Source organism: Mugil cephalus, chromosome 2, assembly GCF_022458985.1.
Source record: "Mugil cephalus isolate CIBA_MC_2020 chromosome 2, CIBA_Mcephalus_1.1, whole genome shotgun sequence".
Classification (NCBI taxonomy): Eukaryota; Metazoa; Chordata; class Actinopteri; order Mugiliformes; family Mugilidae; genus Mugil; species Mugil cephalus.
In genome coordinates, this window is record NC_061771.1 from 2,134,058 (window position 1) to 2,155,257 (window position 21,200).

The following is a 21,200-nucleotide window of genomic DNA, read 5'->3' on the forward strand; positions in this document are numbered from 1 at the left end:
TTACTAGAAAGAGAAAGTGGACTAAGAAGAGAAAAAGAAAGAAAGACTCACTTTAACAGTAGGATGTTAATCAAGGCCAAATGATCTTATCATATCATGAGAAAGAAGAAAACAGAAACCAGCTTATATCAGCATCAAACATCTGCAAAACAGTCAACAAGTGAAACAGTTTGACACTGGGTCTGAACATTCTAAGTCTAGGTATGTTGATGTGTTGCAGCTGGAGCTTTGCAGCAATTATTACATGTAACCACATGTAACCACATGCAACGTGGAAATTATTTGTATCTGTATCTGTATGACATTATCATACAGGAAATAATTCACACGTTCTCTTTTTTGTAGGTACAAATGTTTTAATAAGAGCTTACCACCACAAATCACAGTGTACATAAGTGAACCACACAGAAAAAATACACAGCAAGGACTGTGTCTGTTTTCACATTAACCCAATGAATGATTTAAGTAAAGCACTGCAAAAAAGGATTTTCGAGAGTGCTTATTTTAAGAATTTTTGTCAAACAAGAAAAGCTGAACTCATTGGCAGATGTTTTTTTCTTGATACAAGATGATTTGATTGAATATAAGAATATTTTGTTTCTTTCTGATAATGCTGATCTTAAAACATTCACCCTGATGTTGATTTTCCTCAATACAGTCGATAATGAACTCAAATCACCCTTAACCTGCTTAGCCAACCACAAGCGACAGTCCTCGATAATCAACCCTGAGGTGGTACGATTACATGTTGATTTGACCATAAAGTTTCAGTGTGACTTCCAAAAGTTACATATGCACAGTTTCATTCATCACACAAAAGCAGAAACAAAAAAGAGTGGTCAGCTTTAAGACATCACATGGGATAAGTTCCTCATATGCTAGTTTCTGTCTCTATTTCTCGAATATTTGTTTATCTACTAATTTTGTGCATTTTCTGCTTATATTATTTTATTTTATTTGACTACATTTTTACTTATATATTAGTTTTCTTTTTACTTGGGGTTCTCAAGAGCGTTGTTTATGTGTAAATGAGCTACAGTGCATGTGTGAGCATCTTGAAAAAAACAATACAGACAAAAGATAAAAATCAAACTGTAAAAAAATCATACAATCAACACAATGACCTGAGATACATTAGATTACAAGATACACACGCAAACCTATAATGTAGATGACAACTTCCCATTATCCCAAAAAATTTGATTCATGATTTCCTTGTAATAATGAAGCAACATGAGAAGAGGAAGTGCCGAGCTGGCATTAGCTACAGTTACTGCTTGGGCGGAACAAAGACAAACCTACATGCAATCATACTTTCCAACAACCATTGTAAAACCACTTTCGTCATTTCTCTCAGTCATGTATCACTTTGCGTCTGACATTGATGGAATTTCCCCGTGAATCCACTTCATTCAAACTCAGCCCTTTTTTTAGGCGTATTCTTTGCTGAAGAGTGTTTAGTCACAAAAAAGTGAACATCTTCTTCTTCTGATGAATCACAATAATACAAGTTATTCCTAGGTATTGGAAGGTGTTAGAAACAGGAAAAGTACAGTGAGAGCAGAGCTGTGGAAGGTTTTGGAAGATGCCATCCTTTATTCCTGTAGAATGCCATGTCTCCTGTGGAGAGAGTCTGCATGAGAAAGAGCTTTTATTTATTTATTTACTCTTGTCTAGTTACTGATATCTGTCTGGCAGTGCACACATTACAAAAAGGAGGTGAACTAGTCTTTTTTGGTTGTTTGGATCATTATAATTACCTCAGGCTGGGCTGTTGGTGTCCATCACCTCTTCAGCTTCTGATGAAAGATCACAGAGCATTATAGGGGGAGACATTTACTGGAATCAAACAAAGTTAGACAGATTTACACATACAGTACATACCTTGCCTACATTCCTCATGGTGACATCCACCTCCATGCATGTAAGGACCTTTTGGAACAAATGAAAACATCACATAAGTTTTGTCTGCACATTACAACGGTAGGTTGTGAAACCATCACCATACCATCAGCAAGTTCATGACATGCGAGCACAGATAAACCCCCGCCAGTTAGGTTTTCAGGAAAAGTAAGGTCATGTAAAGTTAAGTTTTGAATGGTTGTGATTAACCACGAAATATAGTGTGTTATATCACTGTACTTCCCAAATAGAAGAAATTCAGTTCAGTTTGATACACAGTTAGAGCAAGAACAGTAGAGATCCTAGACAGTGATTAGTAGTGACGCTTAACTGAAGTAGAATGAGATCAGGTCAAGTTTTAGGTAGAAAAGAACTAAATGAGCTGTAAAAGTGTGTCCAAAGATGGACTAACCCATAAGGGGTGCAGCAGAGGGCCTTCGTGCCTCTGTAAAAAAACAAAAAGGAAAGACACGACAGTGAGCCCACACTCACTACAGATATCTCTAACTTAACTAAACATTTATGAGACATTTTGGACAACATTGTCTCTGAATGAATAAGAAAATGAAAAGTAAATTTGAGCGTCTGTATAGACCGTGGAAAAAACTAGGCTGCTCAATCCTGAATGACAAGAAAACAAAGCATCGTACTTTCCCATTTTGAATAGCATGGCTGCTAGCCAGGTGTTCAACAGGTTTTTCCAGTTAGACCTTTTTTGTTTTCATTGGACGTTTTTTCCATTGAGCATTTCATTGTTTACAGGATGCAAGTGATGCAAACGTATACGATTTCACTATTCAACCAGTACTTTAAGACCACACATCATACTCCCAAAATACTCACGGTGAGATCGTCTTTTATACAGCAGCACCATCAGCAATCCCACCAGCAGTGATCCAATGACCACTATAGGGGCCACTATTTTGGAGGCCTCCTTCCCTCCTTCTTCAGCTCCTAGGCTGCCGTAAACTGAATGAATTTTAAAAAACAAAAACAAATCATGACTCATAAGAGTGGATGATCTATTTCATCCAGTGAGGTAGTAAAGTTATCAGTGTAATAATTAGCCCACATTCAGTTTACTTTAACTCACACAGAGGGGTCTGCACAGTGTGTACAGTAGCTCTTAGTTTCCTCCCTTGCAGACTGTGTACAAGACTGTCACTACTGTTGTTAAAACGTGGCATAGACAGATACTGATCTGGCAGTTACGAGAAGTTGGATAACTTAGGTAACAGCTCACATAGAAGCAAAAATAACCTGTTAAGGTATTCTCTTTTTCCGATCAAGGAGACTGAAAGTATTTAAAAAAGAAACACGAGACACATTGCTCAGTCTTTTTCGGAGCTTATCATCATGCCTGCTGGTATTTTTTTTCTTTATCTCAGAGAATGTTTAAAGTTTTTAGGACAAAGACAGGTTGCAGTCTGTCCATTTAGTGAAGTGTACACCAAAAACAGTACCAACATTTGTGCTGTAAAACATAAAAACATGGTTTTACAACATGTGTTTTCTGTTCTGTTGTGGTTCAACATTACCTAGACTTTTTTTTCCAATGCCTAACCACTCCTGTAGTCTTGGTCTCTGATAATTCAGCCACCTACGACTTTCCATGCAGCCAACAAAAACATTTTCAAGGTGTGTTTACTCATGTGCGCAGACTGAATTACAGGATGGCATGCGACTGTGAGCAGCAGGCATGTCCCGATAGGCCTACAAAGTATTAACTGTGTTGCTCAGTAACATACCTTCAGGTATAGATGTTATTTCGTATGTGGCTTCCCCCTCCTTGCCTCCGCTGGAATTGAACACGACACAGGTATACTTGGAGAAAGTGGATCCACTCAGCAAAGCCAGATTGCTTGAGAGCTGATACAAACCATTGTCGGTCTGTATCACCTCCATCTTCGAACTTTTTGTCCAGTCCTGATGGTTTTCATCAAACCATCGAATCTCACCTTGTGGGTAGCCACCTTCAGACTTACAGATCAGGGTACTGTCTGTATTTGGGGGAATGTTCTCAGGGATGGAGTTGATTCTAGGCTCACTGTATTTGGCTGCAAACAGAAAATGGAGAGCAAACATAATCACTGAGCTGAGTGTCATAATGAAACTGAAAGTATACATAAATAGAGCTGACACAACTTAAGGGGAATGCCAATCTGATTGGCCAGAAAATGTTCAACAAATGTTCAACAACTTATATTGTGTTTAAGATTATGAATGAGTTTGTAAGAGTTTTGTAGATAAATTATCGATCCTGCATGCTAAAAGTTTTAAAAGTGTTTCAGTTTCACCTTTGACTTTGAAGCTGACTGTGCTTCCGTCGTCCCCATTATATGTGTGCACTTTGCAAGAATATTCGCCTTCACTTGTCACGACAGTGTTGGTTATGAGCAGGGATACGTTCCTCGTGTTCATCCAGGAGGGGTCAGCAAATCTATAGCCTGGCTTCAGAGTCAGCTCCTCATCATAATAACGAAGCAAAATCTCTTCACCCTTCTTCCAAATAACCACTCGGATTTGATCATCTGCTGCGGTTTCGACAACACAGTTCAGCAGTGACTCGTGGCCATGCTCTCCCACACTTTCAGTACTGCATTTCACATTCATGGAAGCTGTTAAGATGGAAAAAACATGAATGGTAACTAACATGATCAGCAAGCAGCAACTGATTCTTGATATTGTCCACATATGAAAGAACTTACAAGTGTTAACTGCAGTGATGAAGATGAAGAAGCCGAAGATGAAGGTGATGGTACCACAGGAGGCCATGTTTCTTCACCTAAAATGACATTTGGAGTGAACATTTTTATGTGCCAATCAGGTCAGATGTAACAATCACACACAGCTGCTTTAATTCACATGGAAGCATTTCTGTGAATTAAGGTGTTAAGAACACTCAGGTGCACTCAGGATACTTTGGGTAGTTTTGTGAGCCACAAAAAGCACCAGACTGGAGCAGCTCAGCAGGAGTACACACACTTCACTAGCATACGTGATTGGGATTCATGTCACCTTAAACAAACCCAGCATTATTACTGGTTATCATTACTGAACTGGGGGAAGCGCTCGATTCACACCCAAAAATGGACAGATGCAGTCTTAACACAGAAGATTTACCAATCATACTAACAGTATTCATTTCCTCTCCCTGTGTCCCCTGTGACAAACTTGTTTATACAAGTGTTTATTGAGGATTCATATTTTATAACTCTTTCAAAACAAAATTTTATAACTATTTAGATCTTTACTATGGCTTGATTACTGATGAATGCTTCTCATTAGCTGTATGTCTGGTTGAAAAGGCTTTTGAGAATTGCTCACAAAAAGAATCTTAGTCACGAGTAAAAAGTTATTTTTACAGGTTGTTTCATAAATTTTTGTTCATTCATAGGAGGCGTGAGTGCGATGAAGTGCCAAAAGACTAATACAGGAAGATTTCTTTTCCTGGCAAATTTCTTTCCTTGTTTCAAAGTATTCAAAATCATAGGAGCAGGGCCAGCGACGTTTTCCAGCACCAAAATTACGCGGGCTAGTTTTAACCACAGCAAACCATTCCTTTCAACTTGTAAATCTTTTTGAGAAACCATTTCAGCATGCTCTAATTAAGTTTTATTATACTCTTAAGCAAACTTAAACTCAAATTTCTAGTTTTGTTCCTTTCATGACTGCTGGGTGAAAATCCTTGCATGCACGTTTGATTTCACACAACAAAAAGGGAGAGATCAATTCCCTGACAGACAGAAAGAACAGAAAAAAACAGCAATCAGGATGTGATTCAAATAGATTTATCATGACTGAGGGGAAAACTTGGTCCAATATTTACACTGGCATAAACTGCGTTATGGTTTTATAGCAATTGAGTTCGTATAACTGTAACTGATTGGCGAACAACATTTTGCTTTCTTGCAATGAACTGATTAAACATTAAACATTATTATCTGTATACTGCTGCTGTGGGGGTGGGGGGGTGGGGTCACCTGATGTGTGTGTTCACTTTAAAAAGGAACATATATGAGGACAAAACATTCACAAATAAACTAATTTAAAATATCCTAGCTTGTTAAGATTGGAGCTAATTTGCAATGCTACTCCCCTGGTGGGTTGATGGGTGGACTACTGATCTAATTACTGATTTTCCCATTGTTTCATGTGCTGCAAATATCAGTGTAGCTTAAATCCAAACAGAAGCCTGTGTGGCCAGTTTGACCACTATTTTTTATTTTTTATCTGCTCAGGGCTAAAGGCAGTCATACTGAAAGAGAAAGTCTAGTGCCTTGCCAAAAATGAGGCTACATACCTTAGGAGTAGAGAAAATATATTCTCACTAAAAAAGTGTCCATTCGTGTCCATTGTTGTATCATTTTCACTTCCACATTGCTAAGTGTTGATACTGCTCAGAACTGACAGGAACTTCCCTGGCTTGAGTGTTTGTTCTAAGCCCGACTGAATTTGTTTTTAGTTTCTTGTCTTTCTGTCTGTGTGTGTCCTTGTTTTATTCACACTGAGATCAAATATCAAGAATACCCTTATTATCCCAGAGGCCAAAACATTTTATCGTATAATCATAGAACAAATATTCATAAATAAATCCACATCAATATTTACAAATATTGTAAAGTAGAGTAGAGTTGCCTAAAAGGACAATGACTGCCAGGACAAAAGAGGTTTCAAGTGTATTCAAGCACAACATGCTCCTTACATCACTAACATTACTCATTGTGTAACTAGCTTTTGTAATAGAATTGCCCACTTTTATTTTTAGTTTGACAATACTTCTTCATCCTGAACCTTCACAACACAGCATGATGGCAGTCAAAAAACACTTCATAATCAAAGATTAGGCCCACTATCCCATGAATTCAGGCCTCGTTTGTGACAGAGCTTTACTCAGCTATCTGATCTGAAACAGTTACGACGATGCTAAAGGGCAAGGACAGACCACTTTCCCCAAACAATTTCCTAAACAACTGAAATGGACTAATATGACACCTGTATGCAAGCTGCACAGGACTTTTCTGTTCTAAAATGCATTCCCAATACAATCATTTAACCACGACAGCTGTGTGGTATTGGATGCCAGAATCAGCATCTGCAATCCCCACACCAGTTTAGCCCACCACATCGCTCTCAAACATGCACTTGAAGCACAGTATTCCAACTGTGGATGTCTCAAGGGCCTGACGCACACATGAATTAACATTACTCCAGCAACATTGTTTGTCAGTGATTTCCCAAGAGTCAAAGTTTTCTTTTTTCCTCAGTTTTCTTTCTTTTTGTGAGAAGATAAATTATATGGCCCTAGGGGAACTGACCTTTCTCTTCCTGTGTACATAGAAAAGTCAGAATATCCTGATGGGGAAAAAAAAAGAAAAAAAATCAGCTCTACTATTCAACTTCCTTGATTTAACATTCAAAGTAGGATTTGAATGTTAAATCCAGGAAGTGTGGAAAAATTGCACTTGAATGCAAACTTACACTTTGAATGTAAAATTCACAGCCGATAATAATAGATGATAATAAAAATAGTATTTTTACGTATTTTACACGAGCTCAGTCCAGTTTTTTTTTTCGTAAAGCGAGTTCTTGTGACGTTAAAGATTGCCCGCAGGGCTATGACCTCGATTTATATGTTTGTCGACGCTGCGGTATTGTGCTGCTGTCGTCGGCTCCTGCTTCGATAAAAAAGAAATCACCCACCATTTCAGCTGAATGAAATACGTTAAAATGTGTCGTTCGACTGAAACTGAAGCGTATGGAGAAGGAATGGGAACATAGCGAACGACTTTTTTCTCTGCGCAGTTTCGACCAGCTCACTTTCATTTCCTTGTGGTGATCCGCGACGTACTTCATTTACAATGAATTCAATGTGATCAATAATGATTTATACAGAAATAGTTACCAAGTTAAAACACTATTAAAACACTGTGTCTGTCAAAACACTCAACGGACACCAATAAATAAGTCAAATGAACGAATAGTTGATAACCTCAAGGTACGTATCTTGGTTTACACGCCTTGGTTCTATGTAACTTTAAATCTGTCCAATGCATACGACCTACATTAGTTTAGCCTATGTTTACATACGTTTAGGTATGTTTATGACTCACCTTAACACGCTCCTCTCGGTGGGAGATGTGTGGATCTGTTGGGACTCCGGACTCCTTAGTCTGGTCTTAACTTGCTTTCATTTTCGTTATGAGTAAGAGGGAGTAATCAAACAGGGTCATTGGCTAGACGAGGCTAGAGAGGGCTGTAACCACAGACTGCACTTTTAGTTTTGTTGCCGTCCAAAGGCTGGATATTAGAATGAGATCAAGTTGCAGTGGCATCCAACAACAGCTATACATAAATTGAAAAAAAAAAAAAAAAGTTTAACCCTGCGTCTCAAATCCCAGCCACGTGTCACCAGTATTCGTGCGTGCTATGTGTTTATGGCTGAAATCCACAACCTGCTCCTCCTTGGTTTGACCTGCAACTGCCAACTATGATGTCCATAAAGGTATCTGCTATAACACTGTTAGGAGATCCTATCCAAATGTGCTGCCAGTGACAGATGTTGTGATGTATGGATGGTTTGCAGCATGTGGTAAACTGTCTCTGGTCCTGTGAAGTCTTCTCTTTATGGCAGATCTGGATGTTATGTCTACCTCCTGAAGATTGTTTTGTTGCCAAGTTCACCAGTGCCTATACTAGCTGAACAATTTATTTTGTTTTGCAATCTTAACATAGTCTGTTTCACTTCAAGTCGAGAGCTCCTTCGATCGCAAGCTGGTAATAATAATTATGTGTCAAATCACCTTATGATCCCCTGAGAACAGGTGGCTGTGTTTAAATGCTCACACTTCCTACACATTTCCTTCAATGCGGATGTACTTCCCTTCAAATTTAAGACAACACTGAATTTTCTTAAATATAAGAACATGTAACTTTTGATGAACCAGCTTACATACACTGTTTATCCAAACATACAGTATATGGACCCAATCATATGTAACAGAGAACAATCATTTAAATAAAAATGTATTCAAAGACAATGAGTTAAATCAAGTGGACTTTGAAGTTTGAAATCTTCCGGACCTAAAGATTTTCAGTAAAATAAATAAATAAATAAATAAAATAAAAAATAAAAAAAATCCCTTGAAACAACTGATAACTATCAGACTGATGCTACACACAGCTAACAAAATGCATGGTCAAAATTGATTTTAATGTTAATTTCCACTTGTGCCATTTCTTGAATTCAAATTTCTGCAGTCGCTTACATCCAGCAACATGAATTGGTACATGATGCTGACAGACACGTCTGGCATCATAACACACGTTAAAAAAATAAAATAAAAAGTAACATTTTTAAATAAAAAATAACACCACCGGAAAGACATAGTGTATGTGAAATGCAGATTTTCTTGCGTGACAGCTTGTAGACAGAGCAGTCACACGTGACTCCAGAGAACAGAAGCAGGAAGTTGTTTTGGTTTGAATAATGTACAAAAGATTTGCAGTGAGATTCGAGGAAATATTAAATGGATCGGGGGGTAAAAGAGTGAAAAAGAAGGCTGAGCTGTCATAAGGTCACTTGTCAAATCTAGGATGAGTTTACTAGAAACACTTGAGCGTCATGACCAACAGCTTTTCACTGATTTGCCGAGTATTCATTGTGACATTTCTAGGATGCTATTGGGAAACCCAACCTTGTTTGATGTTGTAGCCTAACACACAAAGACGTGCACTTTAGAGTAAATTTCACCTGTAAAAACATGGGGCAGTCAAAACTGGCACTAGGGTTACAATAACCTAGGGTTACTGACTACACTATAAAAGAAGGCTTGTTTCCAACTTTGTTACTGGACATGGGACCTACAGTGCTTATCTCAATACAAATCTTTCAGATCACAATTACAGTAATTTATATGGATCCTATTTGGCTCCTATATGGATAATACTATAATCAGTAGAAAGACATCATGCAACAACAATACAATAATCAGTCCACAAGAAAAAAACAAAAGTAAAACAAAAGAAAATAATTGAAAATAAATTCACAGTTATGTTTCTTCTCACATTCATACGTTAAAGACCCGACGTGCATGCAAGATGGACCCAAAATAAAGACAGTGCAAAGGTTTTCTTCTTTGCTTCTTCTCCAAACTGCTTGTGTAATCCTCTACAGCCTTGTGCTGTTGCCATAAAGTTAGGGGACTTTTACCATTGGTTGATATGAGAAATGTGAACCTTGTACCCTTCATGGCACGTCTAATGCATTTCAGGGGCAAAGGTTGACTTTGAACCATTTACATAGAAATACATAAAGTGCTTCTGTCAAAATAAGCAAACAATAAAAACAGTACAAAACAGTTTTCAAAAAAGAGGTATCAAAACAATGCACTTGGGGATGTGGAGGAGACTGGTGTCTGCTGGACATCAGAGGGTTAAATGCGGTACAGACGAATGGGGTATCTTGTTTGGAAAAAAAAAAAAAAAAAGATGAGTTTGACGAGTGGAGGTAAGCAGGGGTGGTTGAGTGGCACTCAGCCTAGGATGAGGCTGGATTTGCCCCCTGGAGGATTTCGGCGACCAGATGGTAGTCCTGCAGGGGGATCCTCAGCCTGCGGCTCCTCAGCCTGTGGTGCCTGCTCTGGAACTGCTTCAGGTTCAGCAGCACTACTTTCTGGACAGACACAGGAAAAAAAAATTATGACACTGTCCGGAACAGTTTACACAATTCAGTCTGGGACAGACTTGTCAGCAACTCGTCAATTAAGTTTAATGACTCATATTACAACATTCATTATCCCGAAAGAACAGGTAATGAATAACCACATCGCGTGTGTGTCATTTGGCTTCAGCTGCAATGGACGTATCAGCTACAACTTACAAATGTATTTACTTCTCTCCTGCTTTGTTCTTCTCAAATGGTGTGCAGACAGTACACGGACTCCTACTGCCCAAACTTACTGGATTAACTTTTAGCAAAAATCAAACCCTCACTTACATATACATAATATATCACTTAAATCTCTATCCAGCCTTTGGTTTGGTTTGGTTTTTGTTGCATACATTGTGTTAAAGAGGACATGAAACAAATGGAACAGACACCATCATAGTATATGTAAACATATTTTAAATATAATAATGAAATGAAACATTGTAATAATCAGCCATTTTAAAGAATAAAAGCTTTTTATGATCTGTTTTGGGGTGATATCTCTACCAACTTAATTTTATTTTACACAACTACCCACATCATCAGATGGGTTAGTTGTGTTGGCCGCTAGTGAAGAAGACCTAGTTTGGGAGAAAATCAAGAGGATGAGGCCTGCACGTTTGAGCCACTGACAAGAAGGATGACATTTTTACAGAGGATGAAGGAGATTCAGCAGCTCTGTACGGAGACAGCAGTGAAGAGAGGATCAGCAACACAGAAACAGCAATAAAACTGTCACTCGGTAATGAGCAACTTTAACATTATTTAACCACAGCTCATTCTTAAACTTGATCAACTGATGAATGAACTCAGTTTAATTACTGTTGTCAATAAATTGCCTGCTCAAATTTTTTGGTCTCTTGCTCCCATTTCTTCTTTTTGCATTTTAAAGCTCAACTTAGAATCTTATTCAGATCCAACTGTGACAAGACGCAAATTCCAGTTCTAGATTCTTCCTTTTAAGTGCAGCTAGCCCACAACAGGGAACAAGTGGTTGTGTTAGTGGCAAATGATGGAAATTAACAGGTTTCTCCTGATCTTTAACTTCATAAAATGTGGCCATCCAGGAGCAATTCAGAACATGCCTCCTTTAATTCGTTTTATAATCTGCTCCTGTTTCCCTGTCATTTTCAATGTACAGTATCGTTCAAAAGTTTGGGGTCACCCAGACAATTTTGTGTTTTCCATGAAAAGTCACACTTTTATTTATCAAATGAGTTGCAAAATGAATAGAAATTATAGTCAAGACACTGACAAGGTTAGAAATAATGATTATTATTTGAAATAATAATTTTCTCATTCAAACTTTGCTTTCGTCAAAGAATCCTCCATTTGCAGCAATTACAGAATTGCAGACTTTTGGCATTGTAGCTGTTAATTTGTTGAGGTAATCTGGAGAAATTTCACCCCATGCTTCCAGAAGCCCCTTCCACAAGTTGGATTGGCTTGATGGGCACTTCTTGCGTACCATACGTTCAAGCTGCTCCCACAACAGCTCAATGGGGTTGAGATCTGGTGACTGTGCTGGCCACTCCATTACAGATAGAATACCAGCTGAGTGCTTCTTCCATAAATAGTTCTTGCATAATTTGGAAGTGTGTTCTGGATCATTGTCCTATTGTAGGATGAAATTGGCTCCAATCAAGTGCTGTCCACAGGGTATGGCATGGCGTTGCAAAATGGAGTGATAGCCTTCCTTATTTAAAATCCCTTTTACCTTGTACAAATCTCCCACTTTACCAGCACCAAAGCAAGCCCAGACCATCACATTACCTCCACCATGCTTGATAGATGGTGTCAGGCAATCTTCCAGCAACTTTTCAGTTGTTCTGCGTCTCACAAATGTTCTTCTGTGTGATCCAAACACCTCAAACTTCGATTCATCTGTGCATAACACTTTTTCCCAATGTCTGTGTGCTTTTGCCCATATTAATCTTTTCCTTTTATTGGCCAGTCTCAGATATGACTTTTTCTTTGCCACTCTGCCCTAAGGCCAGCACTCCCACTTCTCTTTCTTTTGTGGTTAGAGCCTGTTTGTGCTGTTCTCTGAAGGGAGTAGTACTTGGAGTAGTTCTTGGAAATCTTCAGTTTCTTGGCAATTTCTCACATGGAATAGCCTTCATTTCTAAGAACAAGAATAGACTGTCGAGTTTCACATGAAAGTTTCTGACCATGTTGAGAATTTAATCGAATCCACAAATGTGATGCTCCAGATACTCATCTACTGTAGCTCAAAGGAAGGTCAGTTTTATAGCTTCTCTAACCAGCTAAACTGTTTTCAGCTGTGCTAACATAATTGGACAAGGGTTTTCTAATCATCCATTAGCCTTCTAACGCAATAAGCAAACACAATGTACCATTAGAACACTCGAGTGATGGTTGCCAGAAATGGGCCTTCATACACTTATGTAGATACTGCGTTAAAAACCTGACATTTGCAGCTCATTTACCACATTAACAATGTATAGAGTGTATTTCTGATTGGTTTAATGTTATCTTCATTGAAAAAAAAACAGTGCTTTTCTTTCAAACATAAGGAAATTTCTAAGTGATCCCAAACTTTTGAACGGTAGTGTATATGTAGCTGATAATTCTTTAAATTATCACAACTATATTTAGTGTCCTCTTTAAAACTAACTTTGAGTGGAATATAATATTATGAGCTGTGATGCAATGAGGACAAATAGATGCTTACCATTATTACGCACAATATTTTCTCCATCCTAAAAATAAGCAGAAAAGAACTGGTTAGTATTCAACAACTTTTACAGAATTAAGAACGGGAAATTTCTGTGATACTACCTAAATTATATTTGGTAATCTCTCACTTCTTTGTTACTGACGCATACACCATGAGATTTGGAAAACAAGGGCAAGTTCCCTCTGTGTCTGCCTGGCCTCAGGTTTCACTTCATTTCTATGTTGTGATCCAACTCATGACCTCATTCATGGACTTACTGTGGTGGGGTCGTCTCCAGAGTGATTGGTGGCGTGGTTTCCCCCTCTTCTCAGGGGGGCTGATGGCTCACCACACAGCACACCTGTGGGCTTCCCACCTGGAAGAGAAAAGAAACATAATGCCTTTGTCAGAAGATTAACAACAGGATTAATAACAAGACATTCAGCGACACTCACTCACAGCTTTATTTAGCTATGCTCAAAACTCAACTTTCTGAATGCATTCCTTGTCCCAGTTTACATGCAATGGAGAAAATCGAATAAAAGACAACACTAGGTGGCAATATGTATTTTTGTCAATATAAATCATAAAAAAGAGTTAATAATAATAATAATAAGAAGAAGAAGAAGAAGAAGAAGAAGAAAAGTTGTTAATGCAGTAGATCGGTATTTCAAATAACAACCAGATGCGTAATAGTAAAGCTTTTTTAATCTCGTATGAAATGTTTGCACTACTTCTGGTGCAGATAAGATGAGGGCTATCCCTCAGGTGTTTCTTCTACCAACTCTGTTTACGTTCTTCTTCTGTAGCTAGCTTTCTTGAATGTTTTTGTTCTATGGACATACGCCAGGGCAGTGTTGTTTAGTTCAACTCCGATTAAGTCGTATACATGCCAGTGAAAACTGATTTCCAACTGTATTACCTAGGTCTTAATCAGATAAGGAGAACTCTGATATTAGTCTTTACTATTAATCTAATATTAGTCTTTCTACTAGTCTGTTGTAGAAAGTGGCCTGGTCTTTGCTGTGGTCTGTTGGGGGAGTAGTACCAGCAAAAAAAAAACACCTTGTAGACGCTCCTTGTATTGGAGTTGTTTGTCTCAATGAGGGACAAGAGGACACTGGAAAAAATGCTCTCCATTATGGACAATCCATCCCATCCACTACACACTACCCTAACACTAACCCTAACCCTAACATTAGAGGGGCGGAGGAGCTCGTTCTCCAGCAGACTGATTCAGCTCCACTGCCATAGTGAACGCTACAGAACTTCTTTTATTCCTTATTCCATCTAGCTGTATGACAGTTCATCTTTTTGTAACAATTAAGCTACTTTGACCAATTAATGGCCCTTGTGGATCTGTCTAAGTAAGGTGTTTACATGTGTTTAAATCGTTGAATTATTGTTGGATTAAGGCAATAGGCACAGATCAAAAACATCATCAGTAGCAGCTGAAATAGGATGTAAGATATACTTATCAACATCGTCTTCAAACACATTCATTTAGAACAGGCAAAGTCCAAGATTTATTTAGCCTATCTACCATTGCTGACTCATTAACTACAATCATTAACTATTGCAAACAACAGCTCCAAGTGTTCTGCCTTTCCTTGTATTGATATCTATATTTTTAAAAAATTTGGTAAGCACAGTCTTCAGATGGGCGTGACTGAAGTCACCAGCTACAATAAAGAAGCCATGAGGGTGTTTGTTTTGTTGTCTGGTAAGGCTAACATATAGCCTGTTAATTGCTGCGTTAGCATTAGCTCTTGGTGGATGTCGTATACTGGAGAAGGGTGTGGATCAGTAGATTTCTAGCGAGTTGCTGCACTGGCCTGGTGCAGTGATATAAGAAATATCCTGTAGAGATTAGAGAACATCTATGAAGTTTTTACTGAAGTACGTGATGCAACCCAATTTGAAAATCTGTCCCGGAGTCTAGGCAAAAATATAATGTTAGTATTAAAATAATGAGAAATCAATCAATAATTACATCAAGGCTTTATTACTGTTTGCATTTGACATTATTGGAGGCACAAGTAAAATAATAAAATACCTTTTTTTTGGATCCAGAAAATAATGAATACCAAAAGATCGGTACTGGATCAGGACTTTCCTGTTCTGCAGACCTAAGTGACATTTATTGTACCAAATCATTGCTAAGACTGGATCAGTGTGGTACGACACTGAAAAAACAGTCCCTTTCAAGTATACAGTTGTTGGGGTAGCTCTCCAGTGAATAGTCACTTTCAGAATTCCTAGAACAGTTTGATCCAAAAGCTAAGCTGAGGGGTTCAGCAAAAGGGTTTTTGTTTGCATGAACATAAATTTAAAAAGGCAACGCCATCCTCTGTTAATTGTTGATAAAATTGAACTCCCACAAGGTGCACAACACTGACCGCTGCAGTCTGCTGACATAATGGCCTGACCCTATGAATTCTGAAATTACACCAGACAGTCTCCATCTAGTTTTCTATTTGCCTTACGGTGTTTTGGAAGTTTCACTTTACTTCTAAATGTCATTCTTACAACAGCTCTGTTCACAGCAATGTTAATTTTCAATAAAGCCATGCATTCATGTCCTGCTGTGTAGGCTTTTTCCCTTGGAGCCTTGGATTGTTTCAGATTTGCAGATTTATTTTCACTATCTTTTTTAAACAAAATAACGCTTAGCAGACATTTTATTAGTCAGCCTGTGAGTAGGACACAAAGCAAGTATCTGTACAATGACTGACAGAGGAAAGAACCCAGGGCAGTGTGCACCACTAACATATCTAAACCATTTGTCTGCCTGACAGAACATATGAACAACTACTGTCAAAATCCACAAAAATTTGACGTGGTGTCTGCCATTTTCTACTGCATGATGTGAACTTGTCTGGTTCATATACTGACACCAAATGTTTCTGTGAGTGCATATATTTGGTTATTCCTTAAAACCTCACTTGACAAAATGTTATTGTTTGATGAAGGAACAACTTGAGAACTTTTTCTGGAAAACAACGCTGCAGGATATGTCACAGACAGTCTTCTGGCCCAGTTATGTGATATGATAGAAAGAAAATTCCCATTTTTTGCCTACACAACAGATGGCCAGGAACAGATGTTACAGTTGTACCTCGAAGAATATTATTAACGTTAAGAGAGTAAGGGGCCTCTGTGGATCATCCCACAGAGACAGTCGCCTCCAAAAGTATTCCCTTGTTTTTCTTGTTCACTGAAGACATTTGGGTTTAAGATCAAAAGATGAGTATGAGACAAGAGTTCAGAATGTCAGCTTTTATTTCCTGGTATTTACATCTAGATGTGTTAAACAACTTAGAATATTTCACCGTTTGTATTACACCACAGCATTTTTAGGTGCAAAGGTAATGGAACATGTGACTGACAGGTGTTTCTTGTTGACCAGGATTGATTGTTCAAACATTAAATAGCTCTACATGACTAGTCTATTTTTTGGCCTGGGTTGAAACCTATAAAGTATGCATTTCTTGTTAAAGACGATAAACCAACATGAAGACCAGAGAGCTGTCTATGGGAGAAAAGCAAGCCAAGCTGAGAAAAGAAGGAAAATCAGTCAGAGCCATGGGACAAACATTGGGCATAGCAAGCACAACAATTTCAAATGTCCTGAATAAGAAAGAAACTGCTGGTGTATTGAGCAACAGACCTCGAACAGGTCGGCCAAGGAAAACAACAGTAGTTGATGACAGAAATATTGTGAGAGCTGTAAAGAAAAAACCCCAAACATCAGTAAGTGACATCACCAACGACCTCCACAGTGCAGGGGTTAAGGTATCACAATCCACTGTTCGAAGAAGACTCCGAGAGCAGAAATATAGAGGCCATATCAAAAGATGGCCAGATTGAAATTTGCAAAGAAGTACAGAGATGAGCCACAAAAGTTCTGGAACACAATCTTATGGAGTGATGAGACCGATATTAATCTGTACCAAAGTGATGGAAAAGCCAAAGTGTGGAGAAAAAAAGGAACTGCTCATGATCCGAAGCATACAAGCTCATCTGTGAAGCATGGTGGAGGTAATGTCATGGCTTGAGAATGCATGGTTGCTACTGGAACAGGCTCATTAATATTTATTGATGATGTAACTGATGATGGTAACAGCAGAATGAATACCGAAGTGTACAGAAACAGTTTGTCTGCCAATTCATGGAGAAATGCATCCAAACTAATTGGGAGGAATTTTATCATGCAGCAGGACAATGACCCAAAGCACACTACCAAGAAAACAAAGGACTTCATCAGGGGAAAATGTGGAACGTTTTAGCCTGGCCAAGTCAATCAGCTGACCTTAATCCAACTGAGGATGCATTTCACTTCCTGAAGAGGAGACTGGAGGGAGAAACCCCCCGAAACAAACAAGAAGTGAAAGAAGCAGTGGTAAAAGCCTGGAATAGTATCACAAATGAAGAATGCAGTTTGGTGATGTCAATGGATCACAGGCTTGATGCAGTCATTGCAAGCAAGGGTTATGCCACCAAATATTAAATGTTATTTACTTTAAGATTATTTGTTCCATTACCTTTGCTCACCTAAAAATGCTGTGGTGTGATACAAACGGTGAAATATCCTAAGTTGTTTAACGCATCTAGATGTAAATACCAGGAAATAAAAGCTGACATTCTGAACTCTTGTGTCATATTTATCTTTTGATCTTAAACCCAAATGTTTTCAGTGAACAAGAAAAACAAGGGAATTTGCCTTGCTGTTCCAATACTTTTGGAGGGGACTGTACTTGATTAGTTTGGGATCTAGTGAATTTGGAGGCCAGGTCAACATGTTGTGGTGTTTTTGAGTTGCTCCTAAACCGTTTTTGTGTGTGTCTGTGTCAGGCTGCATCCTGGGGATGACTGCTACCATCAACGAGTGTCATTGCTATGGGGTGGGGGAGCCTGGTCTGGTCTAAAGCCCCTTTTGTTATTGAAACCAAAAAAAAAAAAAAAAAAAAAAAAAAAATTAACAAAAATCTCTGCCCTTCAGAGATCAGTCTTTATAAACGTGACCTAAAAAACCGGCTCGATGTGAAAGAGTTGACCCAAGATTTTATTGGATTGGCTCAGCTTCGATGTAAACAGAAATACCGCGTTGACCCAGGTTTTTCGCTTTGACGATATGCCTGCCTGTTGCATTCTGATTTTGGCACTCGATGACCTTTCAGACTGTATCATTGTAGAAGCTCCAGCTCAAAAACAGAGGAAAGTTTTGGTCTACTCCCATAAAAAACGATCTCTGAAGGGCCAAACAAATCAAATGTGTTGTTACACAATTGTTAGTGGAAGCGCATAGGTGAATTAGGCCTACGTCATGTTGGGGAAATTGTACCGATCAGGGAATGCATGTGTGACTGTGTTTATATACAGCTTATATATTCCACACTCTGTTTTTTAACGATCATGGCTGTGCATTGGTAAGACTGTGAGATCCACGAGCTGCTCTGCATCTGAGAAGAAGAGGATGTGGGTGGTACATGTCTAAATAACATCCACACCAAGACTCTCTAATTATGCTAATTCTATAGTCAGACAGGGTATACGTCTTCCAAGATGTGTCTCTCTGAGACATATGTGTGGTGGCAGTTAAAGTCAAGACAGTGAGGAAACCGATTCTTGAAGGAAGAAAGACACTCTGACTCCATTTTACCAAGGTTCAAAATGGTAGGACTTGTGGCCTGTGTCACCAGAAGTAAAAGTAGGAAGTGAGAACGACTGGAATAAATCAAACTAAATTCTGTCCCAACGTTAAGTTCCTTTCTACCACAGGATGTGAGACATGAAACCATATTTACTACAAACTCTGCGCTTTTATCCTAGATTTTAGAGTATAGTGGAAGGAGGGACCTACAATGGTTGTGTTAAGTACAATGAAAGCTGGGATTATGTCTTGTTACAAATACATGGACGGTCTCATCTGCAGGGAAAAGCTTGGATAGGCAGCAGTATTACCTCTGTCCAACAGACATGTTCCGTAGCAAACGATCTTAGCTCAAATTATTTTTGATGTGTGCACAGACCAGTGAAAATTAGGAACAGAACATTTAGATACAATATGCCTGGCAAATATCACATTCCCTTCCTATTATTTCTTCTTTTGGACACTACTGTGCATCATTCAACATTTACAGAGGAAGCAGAAACCCCACCACTGAAAAAAAGTCATATGAGGCCATCTCTAGTTGGGATGGATATGTTACAGGCAAACTTCATATTAGTCTGTGAAACTTCAATTTTATAACCCAGTGAAAACAAGATAACAAGGAGCTGGAGCATTAAATCCATAGATCACATATCAGAATCTGTTAATATAAAGATCCATATGACAAAGCAAGTTTTAAGCAGTAACACTAAAGCAACACATGTTTGGAGGTGAGGTATACTATACCTGGCGGATTGTTCCTTCGATTAGCATAGGGGTCCTCTGGCTCAGCGAAAACACTGGAGGCCATCTTGTTTTTCCGAACAGGAGGTTTCTCCTCATCTGCACCAAGTGAAATGTTGGAGCCACCACCAGGAGGACGCAAAACCCTAAAAAGATAACAGTATTACTGAAAGCTAGATAATGAATATTTAATTTCTTCTCACCATTCTGTTTAGTTTTTAGGAAACTATTGAAAGCCTACGGCTCAGATAACATAAACAAAACAAATCAAATATTTTGGATGATGTCAGATTCTATGGGGATAACCTCATGATGTCTTACCAGACACATTTATTTCACTGACCTAAATAGTTAAATTGCACATTTAGGCAGCCAGATTTTAGCACAAAGAAAAAAACAACTTTGTCCAAGCACAGGTAAAAAGTCATATGATTCATGAATCCCACTGTATTTTGAACATCCATCTGTTATTTATTGTACTGCACACATAGTAAATTCATTAAATAAAGCATTTTTTCTGCAGGAGATAACTCCTGACAGTGTTTAGACATCGTGGTAAATATTTGTGACAATATTATTATTACCACGACATTATGGATTCCACCATAATTACCATATAAGCTGCTGATAACTCATTCATTTAAACATTGTCAATGTTCAAACTGCATCATTCTGGTCTTGTCGTGCCTGAGGCAGCGGTAGAAGGCTACACCTAGAATTACATCTCCCTAAATGATGATAATAAAATAGATGGAATACAGTATAAATGTGGCTCGGGTAACGTCAGGTGTGGCCAGCTGTATTGTGGGCCTCGCCATATCCAGGCCATGTGAAAGAAATACCAGAGGATGACTTGGGATCATATCGACAGCTGTTATGAATTTCCAAGGGCTCCACCCAGCCGGAGTGACAGATGCTATGTCCTCTCCCATTTTGCAGACTAAACTCGAGAAACCAATGCGGGACTGTACAAGGCCTGCGGAGGTACCACCACTAAGCCGCCCACTGTGTACTAGCTACCACAAAAGGGAGGGTACCATGCATGTTAGCTGGCTATATAGCAGGCTAACGTTAAAATGGAAATGGTCCATATTTACGGACAAAACAGGAAGGTGTGGTACCGAGCCTTTCCTGCTAATGCAGTCCCACGCTTAGTTTCAGATCCATTCAAAGCGGTTCAGTAACACTTGCAGAAAAAGGTCAAAAGAAGCTGATTTCTAATTTCGGTTGAGCTGTGTAGCGTTGAGGTTGAAGTCAGAAAATGCTGGACTTATTGGCCTCATGGATGCTAACGGGTACCAAACGACGCCTTTTACCTGGAACTGTTTTTAGCACCGGGCTCCATCCCTTGAAATGTCGTGGTAGTCGTCATTTTCTCCACAATATGTCGTACAGTATATATAAATCTGTCTGAATGCACGCGAATTATACTTTCATGAGCAGTACTTTACCACCTCATCATTGTCTGTTCTAGCTGGTGGTCTAATCAACTTGCCTCCTGTCTGAGTGGC

At 38.7% G+C, this 21,200-nt stretch overlaps 2 protein-coding genes across 6 annotated transcripts; both read right to left on the reverse strand.

Annotated features, from left to right (window-relative positions):
* Nucleotides 1-335: 335 nt before the first annotated feature.
* On the reverse strand, nt 336-8,163 carry zgc:174863 (uncharacterized protein LOC100136852 homolog). Of its 5 annotated transcripts, none has more exons than XM_047577592.1 (9): nt 8,016-8,163; nt 4,611-4,687; nt 4,200-4,520; nt 3,651-3,959; nt 2,746-2,871; nt 2,315-2,347; nt 1,885-1,932; nt 1,761-1,799; nt 336-1,633 (listed from the first exon to the last, which is right to left on the reverse strand). In XM_047577592.1, exons 2-8 carry the CDS (start codon nt 4,675-4,677, stop codon nt 1,762-1,764), a joined length of 942 nt encoding a protein of 313 aa, XP_047433548.1. In that variant the 5' UTR covers nt 4,678-4,687; nt 8,016-8,163; the 3' UTR covers nt 336-1,633; nt 1,761. The 5 variants fall into 5 exon arrangements, with proteins under 5 accessions (XP_047433548.1, XP_047433546.1, XP_047433547.1 ...); XM_047577590.1 differs by having other exon boundaries at nt 336-1,620; nt 8,016-8,162; XM_047577591.1 differs by lacking the exon at nt 8,016-8,163 and adding an exon at nt 7,221-7,243 and having other exon boundaries at nt 336-1,620.
* Nucleotides 8,164-9,096: 933 nt separating this feature from the next.
* On the reverse strand, nt 9,097-21,200 carry jpt1a (Jupiter microtubule associated homolog 1a). Its single transcript, XM_047577596.1, has 5 exons — nt 21,006-21,200; nt 19,693-19,835; nt 13,571-13,668; nt 13,308-13,335; nt 9,097-10,576 (listed from the first exon to the last, which is right to left on the reverse strand). Exons 1-5 carry the CDS (start codon nt 21,059-21,061, stop codon nt 10,437-10,439), a joined length of 465 nt encoding a protein of 154 aa, XP_047433552.1. The 5' UTR covers nt 21,062-21,200; the 3' UTR covers nt 9,097-10,436.